This window comes from Heloderma suspectum, chromosome 2 (assembly GCF_057233095.1).
Source record: "Heloderma suspectum isolate Gila_16-S chromosome 2, 16-S_ref, whole genome shotgun sequence".
Taxonomy (NCBI): Eukaryota; Metazoa; Chordata; class Lepidosauria; order Squamata; family Helodermatidae; genus Heloderma; species Heloderma suspectum.
The window spans coordinates 378,744,254-378,770,418 of NC_139459.1; the positions used below are offsets into that span (position 1 = coordinate 378,744,254).

General features: G+C 47.4%; 1 protein-coding gene across 1 annotated transcript in view; it reads right to left on the bottom strand.

Annotated features, from left to right (window-relative positions):
• Nucleotides 1-2,410: 2,410 nt before the first annotated feature.
• The window catches only part of LOC146356331 (uncharacterized), a 46,336-nt gene continuing 22,581 nt past the window's right edge, over nt 2,411-26,165 (bottom strand). Inside the window, exons 9-14 of the mRNA XM_084830054.1 lie at nt 24,245-24,274; nt 15,420-15,506; nt 6,508-8,717; nt 6,119-6,226; nt 5,455-5,575; nt 2,411-3,945 (exon numbers count right to left, since the gene is read on the bottom strand). Of these exons, the coding sequence (XP_084686180.1) occupies nt 6,589-8,717; nt 15,420-15,506; nt 24,245-24,274 (2,246 nt within the window). The 3' untranslated portion in view covers nt 2,411-3,945; nt 5,455-5,575; nt 6,119-6,226; nt 6,508-6,588. The remainder of the gene's footprint in view (nt 3,946-5,454; nt 5,576-6,118; nt 6,227-6,507; nt 8,718-15,419; nt 15,507-24,244; nt 24,275-26,165) is intronic.

The window sequence follows — 26,165 nt, forward strand, 5'->3', positions numbered from 1 at the left end:
TGTTCTATAAAACACCTTATTTGAAGGTATTAATAAAATTTAATAATTTCCTCTCAGCAACATCAGTGCAACTTACCATCTTGCACATGTCTACTCTGAAGTAAATTACACTGGGTTCAATATGGCTTGCTCCAAGATATGTAAATAAAGGATTACAGCCTTAATGACATCATGAAGAGTGAAAACCTATGCCCACTTACAGGGGAGGAAGACACTGCATACAGTGGGGCTTACTTCTGAGTAGATGTAACAATAATTTCCACATTTAACCCTTACAAGAACTCTGTAAGCTAAGTCACTGTTATTATCCCCCCCTCCCATTGCAGATAGAGGGACTGAGGCTTAAAGAGAGCAACTTGCCTATGGCCACCATGAGAGTCCATGTTCATTTATTCTACTGTGTCCAACGTTACAGTCACAACCAATTCCTTCCCATTATTCTTTGTACAGGCGTCCTCTTCCTCTTCTTACGCTGGGCTAAACCTCTTTGTTTTAAACCTCTTTAAATGCCTCTAGCTCTCTTACGCTGGCTAAACCTCTTTGTTTTAAATGCCTCTAGCCCTCTTTATCCACCTCTTCTTCCCTCATCTTGCACTGTAGTGCCTCCCGACACATTTGACCTTCGCTAGTCCAGAATGACGTCAACCCCCAGAGACGGTGTCCTTTCTCTCTTGCCATTCCCTCTTACTGGAACGTGGCTCAGCAGTTGTCGTTGTTGTTCAGTCGTGTCCACCTCTTCGTGACCCCATGGACCATAGCACGCCAGGCCTTCCTGTCCTGCGCTCTCTCCCGGAGCGTACTCAAGTTCATATTCATTGCATCGGTGATGCTATCTAGCCATCTCATCCTCTGCTGTCCCCTTCTCCTTTTGCCTTCAGTCTTTCCCAGCATCAGGGTCTTTTCCAGGGAATTTTCTCTTCGCATTAGGTGGCCAAAATATTTGAGCTTCAGCTTCAGTATCTGTCCTTCCAATAAGCACTCAGGGTTGATTTCCTTTAGGACTGACTGATTTGACCTCCTTGCAGTCCAGGGGACGCATAACAGTCTTCTCCAGCACCACAGTTCGAAAGCACTGATTCTTCGGCGCTCAGCCTTCCTTATAGTCCAGCTCTCACAGCCATACAGTACTACTGGGAAAACCATAGCTTTGATTATGCGGACCTTTGTCGGCAAGGTGATGTCTCTGCTTCTTACTATGCTGTCTAGGTTTGCCATAGCTTTCCTCCCAAGGAGCAAGTGTCTTTTAATTTCATGGCTACAGTCACCGTCTGCGGTGATCTTGGAGCCCAAGAAAGTAAAATCTGTCACTGCTTCCATTTCTTCCCCTTCTATATGCCAGGAAGTGATGGGGCCACATGCCATGATTTTAGTTATTTTAACGTTGAGTTTCAAACCAGCTTTTGCACTCTTCACTTTCACCCTCAACAGGAGGCTCTTTAGATCCTCTTTGCTTTCTGCCATTAGGGTGGTACCGTCTGCGTATCTGAGGTTGTTGATAATTCTCCCGGCAATCTTAATTCCAACCTGTGATTCATCCAACCCAGCGTTTCTCATGATGTACTCTGCATATAAGTTAAATAAGCAGGGCGACAATATACAGCCTTGTCGTACTCCTTTCCCAATTTTGAACCAATCGGTTGTTCCATGTCCGGTTCTTACTGTTGCTTCTTGACCCTCATACAGGTTTGTCAGGAGACAGGTAAGGTGGTCTGGTACTCCCATCGATTTAAGAATTTGCCAGTTTGTTGTGATCCACACAAACCAAGGCTTTAGCATAGTCAATGAAGCAGAAATAGATGTTTTTCTGGAATTCTCTTGCTTTCTCCATGATCCAGCAAATGTTGGCGATTTGATCTCTAGTTCCTCTGCCTCTTCGAAACCCAGCTTGTACTTCCGGTAGTTCTCGGTTTGCATACTGCTGAAGTCTAGCTTGTAGGATTTTGAGCATCACCTTGCTGGCATGTGAAATGAGCGCAATTGTACAGTAGTTTGAACACTCTTTGGCATTGCCCTTCTTTGGAATTGGAATGTAAACTGACCTTTTCCAGTCTTGTGGCCATTGTTGAGTGTTCCAAATTTGTTGGCATATTGAGTGCAGCACTTTAACAGCATCATCTTTTAGGATTTTAAATAGCTCAGCTGGAACACTGTCATCTCCGCTAACTTTGTTGTTAGTAATGCTTCCTAAGGCCCACTTGACTTCACTCTCGAGGATGTCTGGCTCAAGTTCAGTGACCGCACTATCATGGCTATCAGGGACATTCAGATCTTTCCTGTTCTGTGTATTCTTTCCACCTCTTCTTCATCTCATCTGCTTCTGTTAGGTCCCTGCCTTCTTTGTCCTTGATCATGCCCGTCTTTGCACAAAACGTTCCCTTGAGATCTCCGATTTTCTTGAAGAGATCTCTAGTCTTTCCCATTCTGTTGTTTTCCTCGATTTCTTTGCGTTGTTCATTTAAGAAGGCCTTCTTGTCTCTCCTTGCTATTCTCTGGAACTCTGCATTCAGTTGGATATATCTTCCCCCTTCTCCCTTGCTTTTCGCTTACCTTCTTTCCTCAGCTGCTTGTAAAGCCTCCTCAGACAGCCACTTGGCTTTCTTGTACAGCCTGTCTTTTTGTGAGTTCTCTGAAAGACCTCCCAGCATTTACATGCCTGGGTTCTGTGGAGTCTAGTAAGGCTGGGTCATTGACTGAAGCCCTTTCTCCACACCATGTCATCAAATTGTTTCTCCCCTTATCTGGCTCCTTTGAAGTTCCCTGTTCTCTAAGGGCGCAGTCCTATGCATGTTTAGGCAGAAAAAATCCTATGCTGGCTGGGGAATGCTGGGAGTTGTAGGAGTTCTTTCTGTCTAAGCATGCATAGGATTGCACCCTAAAAGTCCTTGCACTTCATGCATTTATATGGTTCCTTCCCTGCATGGGTTCCTCCATGTGGAATAAGGCTTCCCGCATCCCTGAAGCTTTCCCCACACTGTATGCATTTAAATGATTTCTCTCCTCTGTGGATTTTTTAATGGGAAAGAAGAACATTGGTTTGACTGAAGCTCTTCCCGCACTTGCCCTCTCATCCTTTAATCACAGTCATGTTCTCAAGTGGTCTTCCCCCACCTGGCATGCTCCAGATGTGTTGGACTCTACCTCCCATTGATGAAGAGACTTTAGTCCACCACATCTGGAGGGAAGCCAGGTTGGTGAAGACTGATCTATATACTTGGATATGAAGTAAGAACATGGCTGCAATTAAAGCGCCTTCCAAATGGGTTCTCCCTGCGTTGGTTCTCTGATGTAAGCTAAGGTTTGTCCTCTGCCTGAAGCTCAGGCCAGACTCCATACATTTAAATAGTTTCTCCCCTGCGTGGGTTCTCTGAAGTGGAATGACGTGTCTCCTCTGACAGATGGTTTATCCAAACTCTGTACAGACTAAAAGGGTCAAATTCAGCTCGAGAACAAGCTGAATTTGATCCGTTTAGTGAACCGCTGATTTTTTTCCCCTTGTGCCTCGCAGCGAGCGGTATGGCCTGCTAGGGGAAAAATGACCCTTGGACCACCCAAAGTTGCCCACACCATATGTACATTAAAAGCAGTGCTATCCTTGAAACTCTTTCCACACACCACATTTATAGGGTTCCCTCTGTGGTTTCTTTGATGTACAGTTAGAGCACTACTATTGACAAAGCTCTTTCCGCACTCTGTGCATTTATGTGTTTTCTTCCTTGTGTGGGTTCTTTGATATAAGCTAAGGGTTCCACTCTGACGGAACTTCTTTCCACATTTCCTGCATTTAGATGGTTTCTCTCCTATGTGTGTTCTTTCCTATGCAGTAAGAGCTCTGTGATCATTGAATTTCTTTCCAGACCCTATGCATTAATAAGTTTTCTTCATTCTTGGTTCTTTTCGATGTCACTACAGATGGCTCCCTATAATTCTTGTTGTCTTGCCCATTATCTGTTTGGAGGTGGGTGAGGGGGGAGAAAAAAGAAAATCCCATTAGGAATTTAAGGCAGTAACTGAGGATATTAGAGCCAGACCAATTAGCCGTTTCTAATCTAGCATCTCCAAAGTTTTCTACTTTCCTCTTGGTACACTCTGCTGAAACCTAGGTTACTGTGTGAATATGCCCTTGTCTCAGACAATAACATAAATTCCCTTCTGGTCCATTTCCCAATTGTTTTCAGTAAGCACAGATCTGTGGGGTTTTTTTTTCCTGCTGTGCTACAAATGTGGAGTCAATTTCAACAAAATTATGGAATGAGAAAGGGGAAAAAACAGAACTCTAGCCAGGCTCGACTAACAAAGATGCCAGCTTGGGAAAGGCTCATTGTTCTCTCCTTCCTTTTAACTTGTCTACAATCAAAAGAGTAGATGCGGCTATTAATGGCTCTGCATCAACCTGGAAAGAAATCTTGAGTGGAGTGCTGCAGGGCTCGGTGCTGAGCCCTGTCCTGTTCAACATTTTTATAGAGAAGATGCTTATCAGGTCTGCAGATGACACATATTGGTGAGGGACAGTGAACACCTTGGAAGACAAATACAAGATTCAAAAGGATCTGGAGCACTGGGCCAAAACTAATAAAAAAATTCAACAGAGATAAATGCATTTAGTTATAAATTCCACCCCCAACAATTCAAAGACACTAATATAGGATGGGGGATACCTGGGATGGCAGCACTACATGCGAAAAGGACCTCGGTGTCTTAGTAGATCACAAGTTGAATATGAGCCAGCACTGTGATGCGGCTGCTGAAAAAGCTAATGCAATCTTAGGCTGCATTAAACAAAGCATTAATGTCCAGATTACAGGAAGTAATTTTCCTGCTCTATTCTACACTGGCCAAGCCACATTTGGAGTGCTGCATCCAGCTTCGAGCACCCCATTTTAAGGATATCGGCAAAGTGGAGCACATCCAGAGAAAAGCAACGTAAGGAACAGCTGGAAGAGCTAGAAATATTTAGCCTGGAGAAGATCAAAGAGAAACATGACAGACATCTTCAAATATTGTGAAAGGCCATCATACAGAAGATGTAGCAGCCTTGTTCTCTGTTGTTCCAGAGGGCAGGACTTGAACCAGTGGGTGGAAATTGCTGCGAAGCAGATTTCAGCTCAGCATTAGGAGAAATTTCCACTGTTTGGCAGTGGAACAGACTGGTGGGCTCCCCTTCGCTGAAGATATGTAAGCGTAGGCTGGATGGCCCTGTGTCAGGGTCGCTGCAGCTGCATCCTGCTCTGTGAATCCTGCACTGTGCACTGGTTGGACTACTGGAGATCCTCCAAGGTCTCTTCCAAGGCTACGATTCAGGAGGGTGAGGTGAGGGCCAGTGGCGGCTGGCGGAGTGAGCGATGTCGGGTGGGTCACCAGAGGTGGGGCCAACTAGACCTAGTGACACAGCCTCCATCCTGGCGGGTCTCAATGTGCTTACGCAATGCATAAGTACACGTAAGAATGGCGTCTTACCTTGGTTCAGAAGGGCAGGCTGCTGCCATGCTTGGCTCTGTGCTAGCAGAAAAGGTGCGTGGCCCCCTTACAGCCACCCGCTTCCTCCACTTAAGCTCGCCACTCCTCTGGAAGACTTGGCCTGGAACATGGGGATTGGCGAGAAAAGAAGCCAGGGAAAAGGTATTGATTTACTTATTTAAAACATTTGTATCCCCCCCACATATCATTAAGATCTCAGGGCGGCATATAGATAAAATTAATTTAAACAGTATGAAACAAATTAAACACCTAAAACATATTAAACCATGAACAAGCTAATACCAATTAACAAAAGCAGTTAAAACAGTGCGCTGCTTTAGGGAATGCATTTAGGTAAAAAAAAAAAGTCGTGTGTGCAGCAAATAGGAGTCCACCCGGGGAACAGCCTTCAGTGTGGTGGCCCCCTTTCTGTGGAACTCCCTGCCTCTGGAAGTCAGGCAGGCACCAACACTGTGTTGTTACCGGCGCCTCCTGAAAACGGCAGCCACGGTTTTTACCAGTACAATTTTTAATATGGTGTTTTATTTCTTTGATTTTATTATATTTTATCATTTATTGTTCACTGCTCTGGTTTAGATGTGGAACGGTCTATAAATGCTGTAAAGAAATAAATAAATTGGAAAAGGGCAGGGACGTCTCTTACCAAGGGCTGCCTGCTGTCACAGCTGGCTCTGCACTGGGAGAAGAGGCACAGCGCTGGAGCATTCAGTGGCGGAGCTGGTCCTCTTCTGTGGGTTCTCAGGAACACTGCCTGGAAAATGGGGATTGGAGAGAAAACAAGGGAGGAAAGAGGCCAAAAAGGAGCGTGTGCAGCAAATCAGGAAGGTGCAGGGACGTCTCTTACCTTTTCTCTGGGCTGACTGGGCGGAGATGGTATGGCCTCCACCTCCCCTTACAGCCCCCCCGTCCTCCACGTAGGAGCGTGTACAGCAAAAAGGAGAGTGTGCCCCAAAGGAGCATGTGCACCAAAGAGCGTGTGCACCAAAAAGGAGCGTGTGCAGCAAATCAGGAAGGTGCAGGGACGTCTCTTACCTTTTCTCTGGGCTGACTGGGCGGAGATGGTATGGCCTCCACCTCCCCTTACAGCCACCCCGTCCTCCACGTAGGCATGCCTCATCTGTAGAGAAGTTGGGCCCGACGTTCTTTCCGACTGGCAAACAGCTCGATTGTCTGGTGATTGAAATCGGAGATTTCTTTGATCATCTCTTTCTCTATGGACAGCATTGCCAAGGCGTTGAGTCTGTTCGCGGACATGGTGTTCTGCAGGAAAGTTTTGACCCTCTTTAGAGCCGAGAACAACCGCTTCGCTGCCGCCGTTCTCACAGGCGTGGTGATGAGGATTCTCAGCAGCATCACCGTCTGCTCCAAAGTGGTCTCCAAATGGTTCTCCAAAAGCAGGTGCAGGAGTGCTGAGGCATCCTCGCAGCTGCTGAACTCTGCCCTCTTGTACAAGATGGAGAGCTCTGTCTTGAGCTGAGCCTTCTCCAGCATCGGATAAGCCTCCACAGCATCATTCAAGGCTTTCTGAGGGAATTTCTGGTTGTGAGCTGGAAACAAACTCACATCTACCAGCATTGCAGCTGACAGGTGCCCAGTGAATGCAAAACGTTCCTTGGCGTGTGTGGTGATGATGTCGCAGACCTCTGCCGCGATCCGGTCCATGGTTGCCTTCGTCTTGCCCTTGGGGAGCCTGGATCCCTGAGGTAATTCAGAGTACAAGGTTCCAATCGAATCTTTAACCAAATTGATGGCCTTCACAAAATCTGAGGTAGCTCTCCTCATTCCCACGGGCTCGAGGGGTGTTCTCTGAAGCTGGTTGTACAGGACCTCTATGTGAGGAGTGATCCTGTGGAAGAGACACAGCAGGTACAGGAAAACACCATCCTCTTGCAGCATGTGAATAAATGCACAGGCCTCGTGGACTGCTGTGCCATCAAAGTTCCCCTGATCTCTGATCACCAGGAAGCATTCAATGAGCTCCCGCCTCTTCTCAAACACCACGTTCACCGTTCGGATGTTGATGTCCCAGTGTGTCTGAGATGAATTTGGGAGTCTTCTTCTCACAGCTTCCTTCAGCACTGTATCCCATTTTGGGCTGCGGCCAAAGAACGCCGGAAACCCAGAGAGGTTTGAAAAGAAAAGCCGCACTTCCCTGATCTGGGACGCTGCCTGTCGCATGATCGCGGTCAACTGATGTGTGTAGCAGTGAACATACTGGGCATTAGGGAATACATCACGGACCCTCTTGTACACTGTCGCGTGCTCAAAGCGCTTCACGCTCGACCCATCGTAGCTCTGAGCAATGACTTTCTTCCTGTCGCTCTCCTCTGGGAACAGCTCTGTCAGCTGCTGAAGCAAGATGGCAGCAATGGTTTTGGCCTCAGCATCTGGCACCTCTGCAAATCTGTAGAAGCGTTCCACCGGCGAGCCTTCTTTGTTGAGGTAACGAAAAATCAGAACAGCTTGGCTGTCGGGGGCGATGTCTGTGGTGTTATCCACTTCAATGGCCACAAAAGGAGCACTCTTCAACTCCTGCTTGATGTGATCCTTGGCCACCGCCAACATGCAGTCCAGCAGTTCATTCTGGACTGACCTTGAGAGACCTCGGAACACCCTGATGCTCTGCAGGTGAAGTTCCATGGCCGCGTCAATGGACGCCATGAGGTCGACCAGCCCTCTGAAAATCCCTGGATTCTCTGAATTCTCCTTGTCGTTGTGTCCACGGAGCGCCAGTTCAAAGGCTCCACAGCAGCGTATGCAGTCGATAATCTTGGACAGGATGTATCTGTTGTTCTTGACTTTCTGGTTGTGCTTCCTCATGGAGGAACACTGGCTTTCATCCAGCTGGTGAGAAATCTCCGATCTGCCTAACATTGACAGCTGCATACAGCTCTCAATGTGGCTCCTGGAGGCCTCGTGTTTCTTCGTCTTCTCAGTGAGATGCTTCAAGTCCCTGACACCTGTCTCTGTCCAGGCCTTCTCACCCCCAAACAACAAGCAGGGGAAGCAGAAAAGAGCATCTCGCACTTGGCTCCCACAGAGCCAGGCTTTGCGTTCGTACCACGATGAGGTGAACCGCCGAGTATATTCCTTTCCTCTTTCACTCGCAGATTGCTGGAGCATCAGCTCGGGCGTGTCTGGCCCCATCTCCTTGATCCGTAGCTTGTTGGCTGCAGACAGCCTGGAGAATGGAGTTCGCTGCAGGGCTTCGACGGTGTTTGTTGTGATTGTGCTATACTGTCCTAGAAAGCAAGGACAGAGTGACCACAATCCCATGTCCCCCAATGCTGACGTTCTAGGCACAGTCACATGAGTGCAAACCCCATTAATCAAGGTGGGATGTTCTGGCTGCAATAATTGTTTTAACTGGCTGCTAATGAATGTATGTAATTTATATAATTTAGAGCGCAGTATTACCTTGATAGTCGAGTATCCAATGAAGGCCAATTGCAGAGTATCCCTGCAGTTTTGGCGAGACAGGTGATTTCGCGTCTAGCCAAATCAGGGGGACAGGGAGAAGCCACACGGCGCATAGGAAGCTGAGTAAAGCGGCTTCTGCAGTCTCCTCTCCTCCACAGCCCCGGGACCGCCCCTTTCCCTGACTTCATGCTCCGTTTCCAAGCGCGGAGACACGGGAAAACCGTGCCGGTGACGAAGGGGTTGGGAGCGTGGGTTGGAGCCCTGGTCCCAATATCAGATCCCAGAAACTGAAATCTCCTATGTCCGTCCCCCAAACACTGTCTAGGGGCCATAGGATTGCACTCTTACCTATTCATCATCAATAAATGACGAATTTATTTTAGGTGACATGAAATTTGGCACGCCACATGGTGTGTGCTTTTTAAAGCTCAATTCAGTGTGGGTACCCGATTGGTCCGGTCACCAGCACCAGGCCCCTTAAGCAGCCGAATGGGATGGGCCCCCATCCGCAAAAGCAGGGAGAGACTGATTTTATGCAAATTGCCGCTGAAGGGAGATCGTTCCCCCCAGGCACCCTCCTGGAACGTTCCCCATTGCCAAGGGGAACACCCTGTGCACGCACAACTGGCGAATACGCGCAGTACATCGAATGAAGCAAAGCCACTTTCAGCCTGCTGGAGGAACCAAGAGGCAGCAGTCAGGGAAATGGTGCTGCGTTACACAGTAAATAACGAGAGGCAGCAGTTGTGATGTGACAATAAAGAAAAAGCATCCCAAAAACCATCCCTGATCAGGGCAGAGTGAATTCCTCCACAGCAACCCCCGCCCCCAAACTTCATCGGACGCTCTGCCCCTGTAAAGGTAGGTGGGACTCTGGAGTCTTCTGTGGGGGTGGGGCAAAAGTCATGTCACTTTTGGGTGATGTAGCGTTGAGAATGGAGTGCCACCCCGGGTCGGAGACAATGTTGCCCTCGCAGCATGCCGTGGAGCTTCCGCGGGACGCTATCTCAAACAGCTTTCTAAAAGGTTGAAAAACCTTTTCATCTCTCCCCTGAAATGAAAAGGGGGGGGGCAGGAGCAGCTTTGGATGAAGTTTCGGAAGATTAGCTATCTCTGCATATTAGCAGGGGGGCTGGACTCCAGAGCTGGTCTGCCAGAGCTAAATCATCGCTCAAAGTTGTTTTGAACCTCCTCTTTAAATAGGAGAAAATAGGGCTGACGTGCTCCATTATAGTTTATGGATTAAGAAACACCAACAACATTTGAGGACTAGATTAAGATATATCAACAATATTTGAGGACCTGCAAGATTTGTTTGAAGAGAAGGATGACTACATTAAGGCGAAAAAAAGGTTCTCCACCTACCCCCACCCCACCTCCCTTGGCAAAGGCTCCGAGAAGCGAAAATACAAAGGATTTACTTGCTTTGATAAAAACTTTGTGCTTGCAATTTGCTGAACAGGCTAAGAGACTGGATACTATTCAAAATTCCATCACCGCCCTGCAAGGGGCTGTGGATTTAATCAACACTTGGCAAAAAATGGAGGCGAAGATTAACGAGCTGCAAGATCACTGCCTTGTTGTGGCGAAGGGGCTTGCGTAACTCAGTGAAGCCATCAGCTATGCCGTGCAGGGCCACCCAAGACGGACAGGTCATGGCAGAAAGTTCTGACAAAATGTGGTCCACTGGAGAAGGAAATGGCAACCCACTCCAGTATTCCTGCCAAGAAAACCCCATGGAACGTATCACAAGGCTAAAAGAGATGACGCCGGAAGATGAGCCCCTCAGGTCGGTAAGGTGTCCAATATACTACTGGGGAAGAGCAGAGGGAGTTTCCAAGTAGCGCAAGAAAAAGTGAAGCGGCTGGGCCAAAGCCAAAAGGACACTCAGCTGTGGATGTGTCTGGTGGTGTAAAGAAAGTCCGATGCTGTAAAGAACAATATTATTTAGGAACCTGGAATGTAAGATCAATGAATCAAGATAAGCTGGAGGTGGTCAAACATGAGATGGCAAGATTGAAGATTGACATCTTGGGAATCAGCGAACTAAAATGGACAAGCATGGGCGAATTTAATACAGGTGACCATTATGTCTACTATTCTAGTAGACATAATATTCTACTATTCTATATTATGTCTACTATTATGTCTACTATTACTGTGGGCAAGAATCCCTTAGAAGAAATGGAGTAGCACTCATAGTCAACAAAAGGGTGAGAAAAGCAGTACTGGGGTACAATCTCAAAAACGGTAGAATGATCTCAGTACGAATCCAAGGCAAACCATTCAACATCACAGTAATTCAAGTCTATGCCCCAACCACTGAGGCCGAAGAAGCTGAGGTTGATCGGTTCTATGAAGACCTACAACACCTTCTAGAACTAACACCAAAAAAAGATGTCCTCTTCATCATAGGGGATTGGAATGCTAAAGTAGGAAGTCAAGAAATCACCAGGATAACAGGCAGGCATGGTCTTGGTGTACAAAATGAAGCAGGACAAAGGCTAATAGAGTTCTGCCAAGAGAACATGCTGATCATCACAAACACTCTTTTCCAACAGCACAAGAGGTGACTCTACACATGGACATCACCAGATGGTCAATATTGAAATCAGATTGTTTATGTACTTCGCAGCCAAAGATGGAGAAACTCTATACAGTCAGTAAAAACAAGACCTGGAGCTGACTGTGGCTCAGATCATGAGCTGCTGCTTGCAAAATTTCGGCTTAAATTGAAGAACGTGTGGAAAACCACTAAACCATTCAGGTCTGACCTAAATCATATCCCTGATGAATATACAGTGGAGGTGAGGAATAGATTTCAGGGATTAGACCTGATAGACAGAGTGCCTGAGGAACTATGGACGGAGGTCCGTAACATTGTTCAGGAGGCAGCAACTCAATCCATCCCAAAGAAAAAGAAATGCAAGAAAGCCAAGTGGCTGTCTGATGAGGCTTTACAAGTAGCTGAGGAAAGAAGGGAAGCGAAAAGCAAGGGAGAAAGGGGAAGATATATGCAACTGAATGCAGAGTTCCAGAGAATAGCAAGGAGAGACAAGAAGGCCTTCTTAAATGAACAATGCAAAGAAATAGAGGAAAACAATAGAATGGGAAAGACTAGAGTTCTCTTCAAGAAAATCGGAGATCTCAAGGGAAAGTTTTATGCAAAGATGGGCATGATAAAGGACAAAGAAGGCAGGGACCTAACAGAAGCAGATGAGATGAAGAAGAGGTGGAAAGTATACACAGAAGAACTATACAGGAAAGATCTGAATGTCCCTGATAGCCATGATAGTGCAGTCACTGAACTTGAGCCGGACATCCTCGAGAGGAAGTCAAGTGGGCCTTAGGAAGCATTACTAACAACAAAGCTAGCGGACATGACAGTATCCCAGCTGAGCTATTTAAAATCCTAAAAGATGATGCTGTTAAAGAGTTGCACTCAATATGCCAACAAATTTGGAGCACTCAACAGTGGCCACAAGACTGGAAAAGGTCAGTTTACATTCCAATTCCAAAGAAGGGCAACGCCAAAGAGTGTTCAAACTACCGTACAATTGCACTCATTTCACATGCCAGCAAGGTAATGCTCAAAATCCTACAAGCTAGGCTTCAGCAGCATGTGAACTGACAACTATCAGAAGTACAAGTGGGGTTTCGAAGAGGCAGAGGAACTAGAGATCAAATTGCCAACATTTGCTGGATCATGGAGAAAGCAAGAGAATTCCAGAAAAACATCTATTTCTGCTTCATTGACTACGCTAAAGCCTTGGATTGTGTGGATCACAACAAACTCTGGCAAATTCTTAAAGTGATGGGAGTACCAGACCACCTTATCTGTCTCCTGAGAAACCTGTACGAGGGTCAAGAAGCAACAGTAAGAACCGGACATGGAACAACTGATTGGTTCAAAACTGGGAAAGGAGTACGACAAGGCTGTATATTGTCGCCCTGCTTATTTAATTTATATGCAGAGTACATCATGAGAAATGCCAGGTTGGATGAATCACAGGTCGGAATTAAGATTGCCAGGAGAATTATCAACAACCTCAGATACGCAGACGATACCACCCTAATGGCAGAAAGCAAAGAGGATCTAAAGAGCCTCTTGTTGAGGGTGAAAGAGGAGAGTGCAAAAGCTGGTTTGAAACTCAACATTAAAAAAACTAAGATCGTGGCATCTGGCCCCATCACTTCCTGCATATAGAAGGGGAAGAAATGGAAGCAGTGACAGATTTTACTTTCTTGGGCACCAAGATCACCGCAGACGGTGACTGCAGCCATGAAATTAAAAGACGCTTGCTTCTGGGGAGGAAAGCTATGGCAAACCTAGACAGCATAGTAAGAAGCAGAGACATCATCTTGCCGACAAAGGTTCGTATAATCAAAGCTATGGTTTTCCCAGTAGCAACGTATGGCTGTGAGAGCTGGACTATAAGGAAGGCCAAGCGCCGAAGAATTTATGCCTTTGAACTGTGGTGCTGGAGAAGACTCTTACAGGTCCCCTGGACTGCCAGGAGGTCAAATCAGTCCATCCTAAAGGAAATCAACTCTGAGTGCTCATTGGAAGGACACATACTGAAGCTGAAATATTTTGGCCACCTAATGCGAAGAGAAAACTCCCTGGAAAAGACCCTGATGCTGGGAAAGACTGAAGGCAAAAGGAGAAGGGGACGGCAGAGGATGAGATGGCTAGATAGCATCACCGATGCAATGAATATGAACTTGAGCACACTCCGGGAGAGAGCGCAGGACAGGAAGGCCTGGCGTGCTATGATCCATGGGGTCATGAAGAGTCGGACACGACTTAACAACTGAAGAACAACAACAACATTGTTTATTTCATTTACAAAAATAAAAAACAGAATAAAAAGTATTAAAAAAAGAGAGAGAGAGAATGGAGTGTCACCCCCCCTGCAGTTTGGGCCAGGCTCCAGCACTTCGCTCTAACTTATTTAGTTTACTGCCTCACTTTATACCATTTTATAAAATACCAGTTTACTCTTTTCACCCTAGAACTGAGGCAGGGCAGTCCCAAGATCTGTGAGGTTTGACCTAGGAGGGGAATAACTCATAGTGAATCCTCCCAGCCACTACTGTGCGGACTCCAATCTCTTGCCCCCTTATCTCCCTTTGGACGAAACGCATCGCACGGATAAATGAGAGGCCTGGAACATGGGCAATAATCCTTGCAATGTCAAAATACCCAGCCAAATTCCTAACTGTTATGTCTTAGGATAAGGGAAGAAGGATAAATTAGAAAAATAACTATAAAAAAGTACTACGTTTATTCTCCAAGGGCACAATCTTATCGATTGCGTCCTCGCTGTTTGGAAGTCCCCAACTCAGGGGCTTCGGAGGTTCCCATGCCCTGCTGGGCTGAAATGGGAGGGCGAGAGAAGCAGCGGAGGTGATCTTTCCTCTGCTCTTTGATTTTTTGCTAGACAGGTTTTTCAGCCCATCTAGCGAGGGCACTTTGGAGGGGGAGGGAAGGAGTTTGGAGCAAGCTCCGGATAAATAATATCCTGGCTTCTCCAGTCTCCTCCCCTCCCCACCCACCAAACCCCTCCCTTTCCCCTTCTCTGAGGTCAAGTTTCCTTCCTCGGAGAGGGAGCTGGTGAGGTTCTCTCTGCGCCGGCTGCGAGGAGGCGGGGTGTGTGTGTGTGTGTGTCTGATCTCTGACTCCCCCTTCTGAAGTTGGAGCGCTGTCTCCGACAGTGGAAGGTGGGAACCTGAACTATCCCATGGTTTCTGGGATGCTCTTCAGGGATCACAGGATTCCTCTCTAAATAACCTTACACTAGACCAAGGGGTGGGCAATTTGTGGCCCCCTACAGGTTTTGGCCTACAACTCCTGTCATCCTTCATCATTGGCTATACTGGCTAGGGCAGATGGGAGTTGAGGGCCCTTACTGCTGTGGCACCCCGGCTATGGCATGAGCTCTCTAGAGAGGTTCGCCTGGCACCTACATTGTACTCGTTTCGGCGCAAGGAGGAGCCGTTTATCTTCCCAGCATTTTAATACTCTATTCTTTTAGCTCTGCTGTTTTACATCTGTATTTTATATCTCTGCATTGCTGCTAGGTTTTATTCTGGTTGTACTTTTATAGTGCAGTTTGAAGCTTTTATATTTTATATTGTTTTATGCTGTACTTTGTTGTTTTAATTTTTGCGAACCACCCAGAGAGCTTTGGCTATTGGGCAGTATAGAAATGAAATAAATAAATAAAAGCCGATAAGATTGCACCCTGAATTACACAGATGGAACCATAATGGAGGGAATTATTTCAACCTCCACTTCCCATCTTAGCTCCCATGAAGAAGAGGAACTCTGGGGAGAGAGAAGAAGTGAAGGTGAAGTGGATGTGACTGGAGAGGGTGAAGCTATACGGTATGTCCCTCAGGGGTATTGGGGACCTGATGGTTCAGTCTCTTCTCAGTGAGACTATAGACAAGCTAAAAATTAAGCAAGGATCCCCCTCAATTCACCAAGAAAAGGTCCCACCGTACACCTAAGCAGGTACCTGCTGAACATTCCTCTTCATCCGAGTCCTGGACAAATGGATCTTCTCCTTCATCCAGCCAGGAGAGGAGGTCTGTCTTTGGAGTTTCTTTCAAAGAAAGAGAAAAGCTTGTTACTTCTTAGTCTAGATGGCCAGATCTCAATGTTGGCCAGGAGCACCTTTGCATAGCTAAGGCTGGTACCCACTCAGCCTTCTCTTCCATTTTCTTCAACCGTCAAGCAAAGGCAGGTAAATTTAGACAGGATGTTGGTTCCTTGACCTGACATTTTAATGTACGGTTTGTCTACATATGTTTCAATATGCCCTCTCTTGGGGTCTTGGTTTTGTCTGCCATTCTTTTTTTATTTTCTTGCTGATGACTTTAAAAGTTAGGAACATTTTTTTAAAAGAAAAGGTTTTACTGTATTTTTATTGTTACTAGCTACCCTGCGTGCCACATGCATTAAGGTGGCATATAAACTGAAGTAATACATACATATATATCCTGGCCTCTCCAGTCTCCTCCCTTCCCCACCCACCAAACCCCTCCCTTTCCCCCTCTCTATGTTCAGAAGTGCACAGGGGGAGGGTGGTTAGGGAAACTGGGGCGGGGAGTAACGAAACCACGGCATGTGGGCCTGGCAGATGATTGCGGAACCACGTGCCACAACGTGGCTCCTCTAACCACCGCCCTCCGTAGTTACCTGGCGATCTTCCTGGTGTGGTTAGCGTGCATCCTGTCGTCCTCGGCGGTGCAAACGGGCTCCTGGTGGCCGAAATGGCCGCGTGACCATAGAAAAAGTCCACGGCTCCTACAGCATCACTGGCAGTGGCGGACACTCTAGCCAATGGACTCTATTATCGTGGCCTGGATGTCCTCTGGAGCTCATTTTAGTCACCGAGGAGCCTGACAGACGACACAGTAAGCCCCCACGGGGACTCTTAACCCTGCTCCAGGGGGTTGGTTAGCCGGGGTGGCTTACTAACCACAGGGAACATGGTTTTCTCCCCCCACATGACATGCTAAGACACAGTGGTTAGAGGAAATTCCCTAACTATCATGGCTTAGCGTGACATACGAACAGGGCCACACAGTCTCACGATATATCCAAGGACCAAACCAACTACTGCCCAGTCACAGATACCGTTTTTTGTGGCAAGGTGCTTGAGAGGGTGGTGGCTGGGCAGTGATAGACATCCCAACCAATTTTAGTCTGGGGTTTGGGACAGAATTGGCGTTGGTTGCCATGATGGATGACCTCTTGCGGGAAAGAGACAGAGGGGTTGCAAGTCCATGGATCTTGCTTGATCTTTCAGTGGCTTTTGATACCATTGATCACGGTGTGCTTTTGGATCATCTCCACAACCTGGGAATTGGGAGGCGCTGTGCTACAGTGGTTCTGCTCCTAATTGCGGGGAGGGTTCCAGAGAGTAGCACTGGGTGACTGTGCCTTGGCTGACTGGAAGTTATGCTGTGCGGCGCCACTATGAAGCTGCAAGGGGCGGCCCCTGGATTGGTGCAAGGTGTTCCTAGTATGCTGATGTCACAAAGAAACAGAGCTAGGTGGACACAGGGTTAGTATGGATAAGGGCCAACAAGCAGACTGAATCCTGACAAGACAGATTGGATTTACACAACATGATGATGCACACTCAGGGATTGTGTGTGGATTATCGTTAAACTGTGGGTTGTTGCTTAGGCATGGGTTATTTTGTTGCCTGAACCCAGCCGCCCTAACAAGCCATGGCTTGTTGACCACGGACCCACAGTTCACAACCCAACAACAAACCATGGGTTTTCTTCATGGGTTGTTTGTGGTTAACAAGCCATGGTTTGTTGGCATGGATGGGCTCAGACAACATGACAACCCAGGTTTCAACAACCCACACTCAATCACTGAGTGTGCATTATCATGTTCTGTGAACCCAGTCAGAGACTCTTATGACCTGGTTTGCATATAACATGAACCCATCGTTTACTTAACTCATGAGTTATTGAATTCTGTCATGATGTCCAAACCTAGCCACACTAACAAACCATCATTTTTTAGCCACAAGCAACCCAGAAAGAGAACCCACACTAAGTTGTGAACTCTGGGTTTCTTAAACCATAGGTTGTTGTTACATGCGAACCCAGAACCGTGGGTTGTTCATGGGTTGTTTCAGCAGGCTACAGAGATGGCAGACAAGAGTGGTAACCGCCCCCCCCAGCTGCTCTACATGCCAGTACTACTGGGTAGTTTCCAGATATTCGAACTGGGTAGCTTGCCTGCTCTAGACAGAGTTGCACTTGGTCAGAAAGAACAGGTAGGATTCATCATTGTCATGAGAAGTCCAAGTGACTTCTGTGGTGAGGAGTGCCTATTACCAACTATGTCAGCTACGCCCTTTCCTGGACAAGGATAGCCTGGCCACTATAGTCCATGCATTGGTAACTTCATGTTTAGATTACTGTAATGCGTTTTATGTGAGGCTACGCTTCATGCATGGTCTGGAAGCTGCAGCTGGTGTAGAATGTGGTGGCTAGGGTGCTGAGTGTGGAGCATGGCCGATCATTAACTTCATTGGAGGAAGGCTTGCTGGCTATACCGCAACCTGCAGATTGCCATCTTCTGGCAACCCGGAAACAGGGCCTTCTCCATGGTGGCACCTGCCATATGGAACCCCCCACTCCCGTATTTGGGAGGTGTCATCTGTGAAGTTTGTTAGGCACCAACTATCTTTATAGCCAGGCTTTCTTTGAGTGCTGCTCAGTCTGTTGGTTAATTATGGTGTTGCGAGTACCAGTTTAAATATTTTTATATCAATGTTTTGTATTCATTATTATGTATTTCAATGCATTTTAATCTTTCTGTAAACCACTTAGAGATCTTTTTTAAAAACGAAAAGTGGCATAGAAATCAATCAATCAAACAAACAAACAAACAAACAAACAAATAAATATCTCCTTCCTGGACAAACAACTCTTCTTCATCTTCAAGCCAGGAGATTTCATCAGATTTGGGCATCAGAGGCCTCTCTTTTTCACGGGATAACAAAAACGTAACAGTCATTTACGGCCCTTGCGATGCAAAAATATTGCAGGAATTCCATGCAACACTGACTGGGCCCACACAACACGATAACCCACACTCAGTGGTTGAGTATGGGTTGAACTGTGGGTTGTCGTGTTGTCTGAACCCTATCGCGCTAACGAGCTATGGGCTGTTAACCACAAACAACCACAGTTCAGAACCCAACAACAAACCACGGGTTCTCAGGGTGGCTTGTTCAAGAAAAATAAGGCACTCTGCAGAACATGTGCTGGGTTCAGACAAGACAATCCAGTTTAACGACAACCCACACTCAACTCATTCTGAAAATCGTGTTGTGTGAACCCAGCCACTGGATGGGTTCACACGTCATGGCAGCCCATCATGAGTGACAAGGTACACACTGTAAAAACCACCGAGTGCGTGGTTTTTGTACCTGACAGACAATCGGGCTTGCCATGAATTGCTTCCCCACTCTTCCTCCCTTGCAGTCTTACAACCCAGGCAAGTATCCCACCAGCCTTCACTGAAATTGCTGTCTGGGTTCAGATGACTCGCCAACCCATCATGGGAGAAATAATCCCTACAAGAAGCCATTGATTGTTGCTGTAGCTTGTTGCAAAATATTAATCCACTCCATGGGAAGCTGTCCAGGTTTGGAGGACACACTAACCAATCATGGGTAGTCACATTCTTTTACTCTTTTTGTTCTCTGCCCTCTGTCTTCCCACTGTTTGTCTCCCCGCTCCATTTGTTCTGTCTGTCCGTCCTCATAGACACACAAACCCTACCCGTGCCATTCGATTACTTAGGGAGGTGGTGGGCTCCCCCACACTGGAGGCGTTCAAGATGAGGCTGGACAGCCATCTGTCAGGGATGCTCTGACTTGGATTCCTGCACTGAGCAGGGGGTGGGACTCGATGGTCTTGTAGCCCCTTCCAACCCTGCTATTCTAGGATTCTGTGATTTCCTCTGCAGGAATCCTTAGCAGTAATAGAGCATGCAGCTTTGCAGCACATTCTCCTGCAGTAATTACACTCCCCCTGCCAAAAGCTTCTTCATCCTCTGCTGTTTGCTCCCCCCGCCCCACTCCACTGAGACCACTGGATCTCTTTCTTATCAAGTAACAACCCCCCCTCCATATATTCCCTTCCCGTCACCCAGGGCCTATACTCCTGCTGTGATGAGTCTCCCCCCGCCCCGCACTCCCGTTGTGAAGCACCTGCATTGACAGATGACATAGAATCATAGAATCATAGAATAGTAGGGTTAGAAGGGGCCTACAAGGCCATCGAGTCCAACCCCCTGCTCAATGCAGGAATCCAAGTCAGAGCATCCCTGACAGATGGCTGTCCAGCCTCGTCTTGAAGGCCTCCAGTGTGGGAGAGCCCACCACCTCCCCAGGTAATTGGTTCCATTGTTGTGTTGCTCTTACAGTCAGGAAGTTTTTCCTGATGTTCAGCCGGAATCTGGCTTCCTGTCACTTGAGCCCATTATTCCATGTCCTGCACTCTGGGATGATCAAGAAGAGATCCTGGCCTTCTTCTCTGTGACAGCCTTTCAAGTACTTGAAGAATATATATGTATGTATACATATATATGTGGTATAGCACAAAACAAGCACCTGATGCAGGTTTCCATTTCCAATAAAAACTTTATTACCCTACACAGCTTAGATACATCGGATAATCACTTTTCGGGGCAGCTTGGAAAACCCTCTCGCAGGGTTCAAGGCAAGGTGGTAATATATACAAGGCAGGAGGCAAGCTGTGCACCTGAAGGCAGAAAAGAATATCCGAGGCAGGACCATGCATTACAGGGGTTGGTGGGTGAGCAATGGCCGGGGCGGGGGGTGGGCAAGGACAAAGGCTAATCTGAAGCTGCATCTCTGCCTTGGTGGCTTTCCTCTTCCGTCCCACCTGGGGCCTGCGGGACAGATGCCGTTGGGAGCAGCCTTCTCCACAGCTGCCTTGGAACAGGTGGGTCAGGCAGTCCCTGCCCCCGGGGCGGTACATCCAAAGGTTCTGTGGCAGCTTCCCCCGGAAAGTCAGGCCCAGGAGACACAGGATGAGGCGGAGCTGTGCCCAGTGGTTGGTGGAGCAGAGGCCCCGTAGCACGCTGCAGATCCCGGGCAGGAGGGGGGAGGAGCTGCTGTGGGGGATCGCAGGGGTGCGGCTGGCAAGTGGGTGGTGCCTGCAGCCCTGGAGCGGTGGCTTGCAAGGCCGCGGCCAAGATGTGGAGAGCTTCTGTCTGCCGCTCCAGGACGGCGTTTCGCTCCCGCATGACCCGCTCAAACATACGGTCGGAGGCTTCCAAGCCTTCGCGCACTGACTCTGCAGAACTGCGGATGCACTCTGCTATGGTCCGGGTGGACCAGACCGTCCACAGACATTCACTGGCTTGCCTCCTGGTCTCCTCTGCATTCAGGTCCTGGAAAAGTTTAAGCGTGCGCTCGCCTGATGCTTCAACGGCGTTCACCAGGTCCCGAGCAAGCTGCACACGGTCGGCTTTCTTCTTGTTCCGCAGACGAGCCGCCCTCTGCGCGTTGCTCAGTGGACCCTTGGTCTCCGCTGCCGCCTCCCTCAGCTCAGCAGCCTCCTCGGAGGCTGCTCTCGCCTCCTCCACTGGCGGCCAAGGCCTCTCTTCAACGGGTGCATCTCCTGGCTCAGCCAAATCCACCTCTCCCTCCGCTGCCAGGAAGCTGGCCCGTGTGGGGTCGCCTGCTTGGGCAAAGAGGCGTCCCAGATCCAGGTCAAGCGGGGGCATCTTGCCAGAGCCCCGCCCTTGAGCCAGTTCAGGAAGAATGGCTCTGAGCAGGTCAGTTCCCACCTCGGGTGGAGGTGTTCCGGAATGAGTGATGGACTGCAGCACCATCTTGTCTAGATCTGAGATGGTGTGGTGCCCGCGCTGGTCCTCCTCTTCCTGGGAACGGTGCCTTGGTGCTACCCGGCCCTCTTCAGGGCAGACCTCCATAGTTTCCCTGGGAAGGTCAAGCTCCAAGGGCATTTCCCTAGGGAAGGTATCCCACACCTCCTCCCCAGTGGCATTGCCACCATCCTTTGTTCTAGAGAAAGCATCCCTGGACTCATGCTGCGTCGCAGAGGCTGCCTGTGAGGCCCAGGTTTTTTTTGTCAGCACTGAGGGCAAAGCTGTGGAGCTGGTGGTACTGGAGGAATAGGCTGGGGGGCAAATCGGGTCAATACAGAGCAGCTTTTGGGGAGGTCCCACACTGGGGACCCTGGAGACAGTTGCAGATGGGACAAGGTACTGCTCCGGTGTCCTGGGTGCCCGTGGCGCATAGGGTCCAATCCACGAGGGTTCCTCTTTTTGTGCAGACACTTGCCTTGACATGCCTGGAGTCTGCGGGGAGGAATCACGGGCTGGAGAAAGGCAGGCCTTCATGGGACGATGCCTGACTCTCAGTGGGTCTGGCAAGGGAATGCTGCTGCCAGAGGCAGAACCAGGTGCCACGTCCTTCCTGCCAAGCAGGATCATCGCCAGCTTATCATAGAACAGCATGGTGCGCGGCTCAACGCCAGACCGCTGGTTGTGCATGCTAATTTCTTTAAACTTTTTCTTCAGTGCGTGCAACTTTTCCTTGCACTGTGCAGGTCTGCGCGAGTAACCCCTTTGTGACATCTGTTCAGAAAACCAGGGGAACAGAGTCTCATGTCTGCTGGTCTGTAGATGCTCCTGCGCCTCTGGACTGATCCAGAGATTGATAAAGACCCTGGTTTCCTCGTCAGACCAGCACCTGGCGCGTATTCTCTGGCGTTCCTGGGCGGGCTGCGTCTTAGATGGTGCTGCCGGGGCCAGCAACTCCGTGTCTTGCGATGCTTCTGTGAAGGGATCAGGATCAGGTGAGAACAGTGGGGCCGAGTAGACAACCTCTTCCTCCTCCTCCTCCTGTTCCATTCGTGACTCTGGGGCCTGGGGGTCTTTCCTAGCGGTGGATGGACGGTGTTGCCTGTTCCAGCAGCTGGAGGTAATGCCAGGCTGGCTGAGGGGCGAACTGTTCTGTGCCAGGGAGCAGCTGCCAGCTCACCAGTTCCCACACACAGGGAAGGGCGGTAGGCTGGCCGGTAGATTATGGGTCTGTTGACTAAGGAGGGTATGGGGGCGGAGGGAATAATAGAATCATACGGTTGGAAGGGGCCTACAAGACCATCGAGTCCAACCCCTGCTCAGTGCAGGAAGCCTGGTCCCCAGGCGGTCTCCCATCCAAGTCCTAACCAGGGCTGACCCTGCTTAGCTTCCGAGATCAGACAAGATCGGGCTGTTGCTACGATTTGGTTTCTGATAACAAACATCAAGGGTATAACTATATTGGATCCAGGGTGTGTAGGAGGTTAAGGATGTAACTCCTTCTGCAGTTACTTCTGTTCCAGCACACTTTCAACACTTGAGAATTCAGGGCTGGTTTGAGGCAGGGGGCAATGGAGACATGACCAAACTCGCAAGAATAGCCGCCTTCTTCCAGGTCACTCGGTGAGGACAAGAGAAACTCGTCTCACAAGGGGGGAAAAGCCGGTCGCTGTTAAGGAAAGCGCCGAGCGGGAGGAAGCCTGTTGCCAGGCAGACTTCACCATGCAAGACTGTAGGGAGTGGTTGGGTTTCCCCCCAGTCTAACTAGGCAGCTCTGTTGCCCCTTTTGAACAACCCACGGCGTCAGGTCTGCACGTCACGAAAAACCACTCTGAAAACAAGCCACCATGAACAGCCAACAAAAAACCATGGGTACCCAGCATGGTTTGTCCATGTAAACAATCCACGCTGAAGCCACTGTGCTGGCTTGCGCGACATAACCCATGTGGAGAGGACCCAGGCTGGCCACCCACTGTGGGTTGCCATATTGTGGGAACCAGGTCAGTGTAGTGGAGAAGCCAGTGGCCCTCTGCTCACAGTGCAGGAAAGGGAATTCCTAGTCTAGAGAGAAGCTGACACCATCCCACCGCCTCCAGCGGAGAGCCAGGAAGCATCAGCTGGTGGTGGTCTGGACTCAGCTAATGATAAATTAAGCCTACAGGAGGCCTACTTGGTGGCCAAAGCAGCAGGAATATTTGCATATGGTATCAAGCCACAGAAGTGATTAGTAACACTGTTGAAGAATAAAGACGATATGCCGGAAATAAGTGCTAGATTATATACAAATCAAGAAATTATCTACGAGTTCTATGTGAACCTGTGCAAATCGAACAATCCTTTGCAAGAAGAAATCCGTAATTATTTGGATAATACTGTCGAGGTAGGCCTTGTAAGTAGTTTGGTTCAGGCAAGGTGCCTGAGGGGAGTGTGTGTGTGTGTGTGGCCATGAGAAGGTAATTGTGACTTGTTCATAAGCAAGAAATTCCTATCCACCAAAGTCATCCCTAAAGATAAGAAGGCCACTGTGCTGATAAGACTGTGCTGAGTACTAACTGGTTTCTGAGCATGCGTGGTGTGTTTTTCTTTGTTCTCCAACTTTCAGTCTGTATAAATGCATCCTGTTTTCTTTTTTGGGGGGAGACACGGTTTCGTCTGTCTCTCCCACAGCCATGATGTGCTTTAATAAATTCCTGACTGTTCAACCTCACCTGTCTTGGTTATTTCCTTAACAGTACATACGTAACTATGCTTAACAGGGACCATCAGGACCGATTAGAGGCTGAAACCCCCACTGAAGTGGTTAAATATGCAATGAAAAATAACTAATACTGATAAAGCACCATATCCAGATAGCATTATAGAATTTTATCAAGGATTTACTACCCCCAAGACTGGTTAAAATATTTAATAAAATATTTAATAATATTAAATGAGGAAAAGAATACCTACCTTTTGGAAAGAAGCACACATAATTATGATCTGTAAGAAAGGAAAAAATGCTGAAAATGGATCAACATCACTATTAAATAGAGAATATAAACTGAAGAAAACAATATTAAGCAACAGAATAAATAAAACTTTGGGACATTATATCACAGAGGACTAAACAGGGTTTATAAAGAGAAGGCAGCCTACTTGGCACACTCAAAAATGATGAATTTGATAAGACTATATACAGAGGAAAAACAACCAACATGATTTTTCTTTGTAGGTACTGAAAAACCTTTTGATTCCATTGAATGGAAATTTAATGGCTAATACCTTAGAAGGTCTGGATTTGGCTCGTGCTTTTGTAATCTGATTCGGGTTATTTACATGGCACCAGTTGCTAGGATTCTGAAATGGTATATCTTACCTATAAGGCTACAAAGAGGCATTACACAAGGATGCCACCATTACTTTTAAATGTATGTATTGAAATCATGGCTCAGCAGGGGAGACAAGGAGGGGAAATAAAAGGCAGCACTCTAAATCAGTATGAACTTAAAATAATGCTATATGCAGACAAGGCTGTTTTTATTGCAAGACCCCTATAAGATCAGCTAGAATCCTCAAAAACAAGTTAAATGAGCATAGCAATGTATTTGGATATAGAGCGAAACAAGGAGAATCAGAAATATTATCATTATATACAGAGAGGGAGCAAAAGGTAGAACTTGAATTTATAATCGGCTTAAAATGTAAAACGAGAGGAGCCAAATATCTGGGAATAATGTTCTTTGATCATTCAGTTGAGGATAATTATATGAGGGTGCCATGTAACGCCGGACAGGATCTCAAGAGGTAGGCAAAGTTGCCTGTTTCATGGCTGAGAACTGCAGCTGTCAAGATGAACGTTCCATCTGGATTTGTATTTCTCTTCCCTGCATTGCCAATTAAGGTTCTACAAAGGTGTTTAAATAAAATTCAACCAAGAATTAATCACTATATATGGAACTATAAAAAGGCAAGGGTGAGATCTCTGGTATTGCAGCAGCAGAGAGCTGGAAGAGGACTTTCAGCCCCTAATATTAAGTATTGTCACCAAGCAGCTATATTAGTGGCTATGGCACAGTGGACCTAACCATTTAAAAGCATTCCACGTTGGTCTGAGGAACAAGCAGGGATAGATATACCCCTGGGAGACTGGATGTGGGAGACATGCCAGGAGAAAGAGAGCATACGGACACATATACTCGGAGATCCAATTCCCAACATTTGGGAAGAAACAAAATATGGCCCGGCACCAGTACTTGCTCCAGTACTTAATAGGTTTGGGTTCTAGACAGCAAGAGAACTTGGGGACTACTCTGTGTAGTTTGTGAGTGGCTCATAAATAAATATAATCTCATTATCATTTCATATGCCCATCTCATTATTATTTCATATGCACAAATGGCAGATATAAATGTTCAATAGAAGTTATATTCAAGAAGCAACTAGGGGAATAAACATGGCCAGGTCTTACATTTCTTTTGAGAAGTTATTGAGCTCAAACATACAGAAAGGATTATTGCCCAAAGTATGTATGTATGTGTGTGTATGTATATGTATCTATATCTATATAAATAAAACAGATCGGAGGTAACTAAACAAAGGTAGGAGAATTTAACATAACAACCTCAAAGGAGCAATGAAATTTAGGTCTGTTCAAAATGTACTGGATGTGACTTCTAGAGAAAACTTTTATAAAGCGTGTGTGTGTGAAATGGAAGGGGGACCTTTACCCATATATGGTGGCACTGTAATCCAGTTAAGGAATATAGGAATAAGATAATAAATGGCATCAGAAAAAGTACAGGCTGTAACTTACAATTAGCTCCAACAGCAATACTCCTGGGAGATAGATCACTAGTGGTTTAGTAGTGATGGTGAGTTATATGTTAATAGC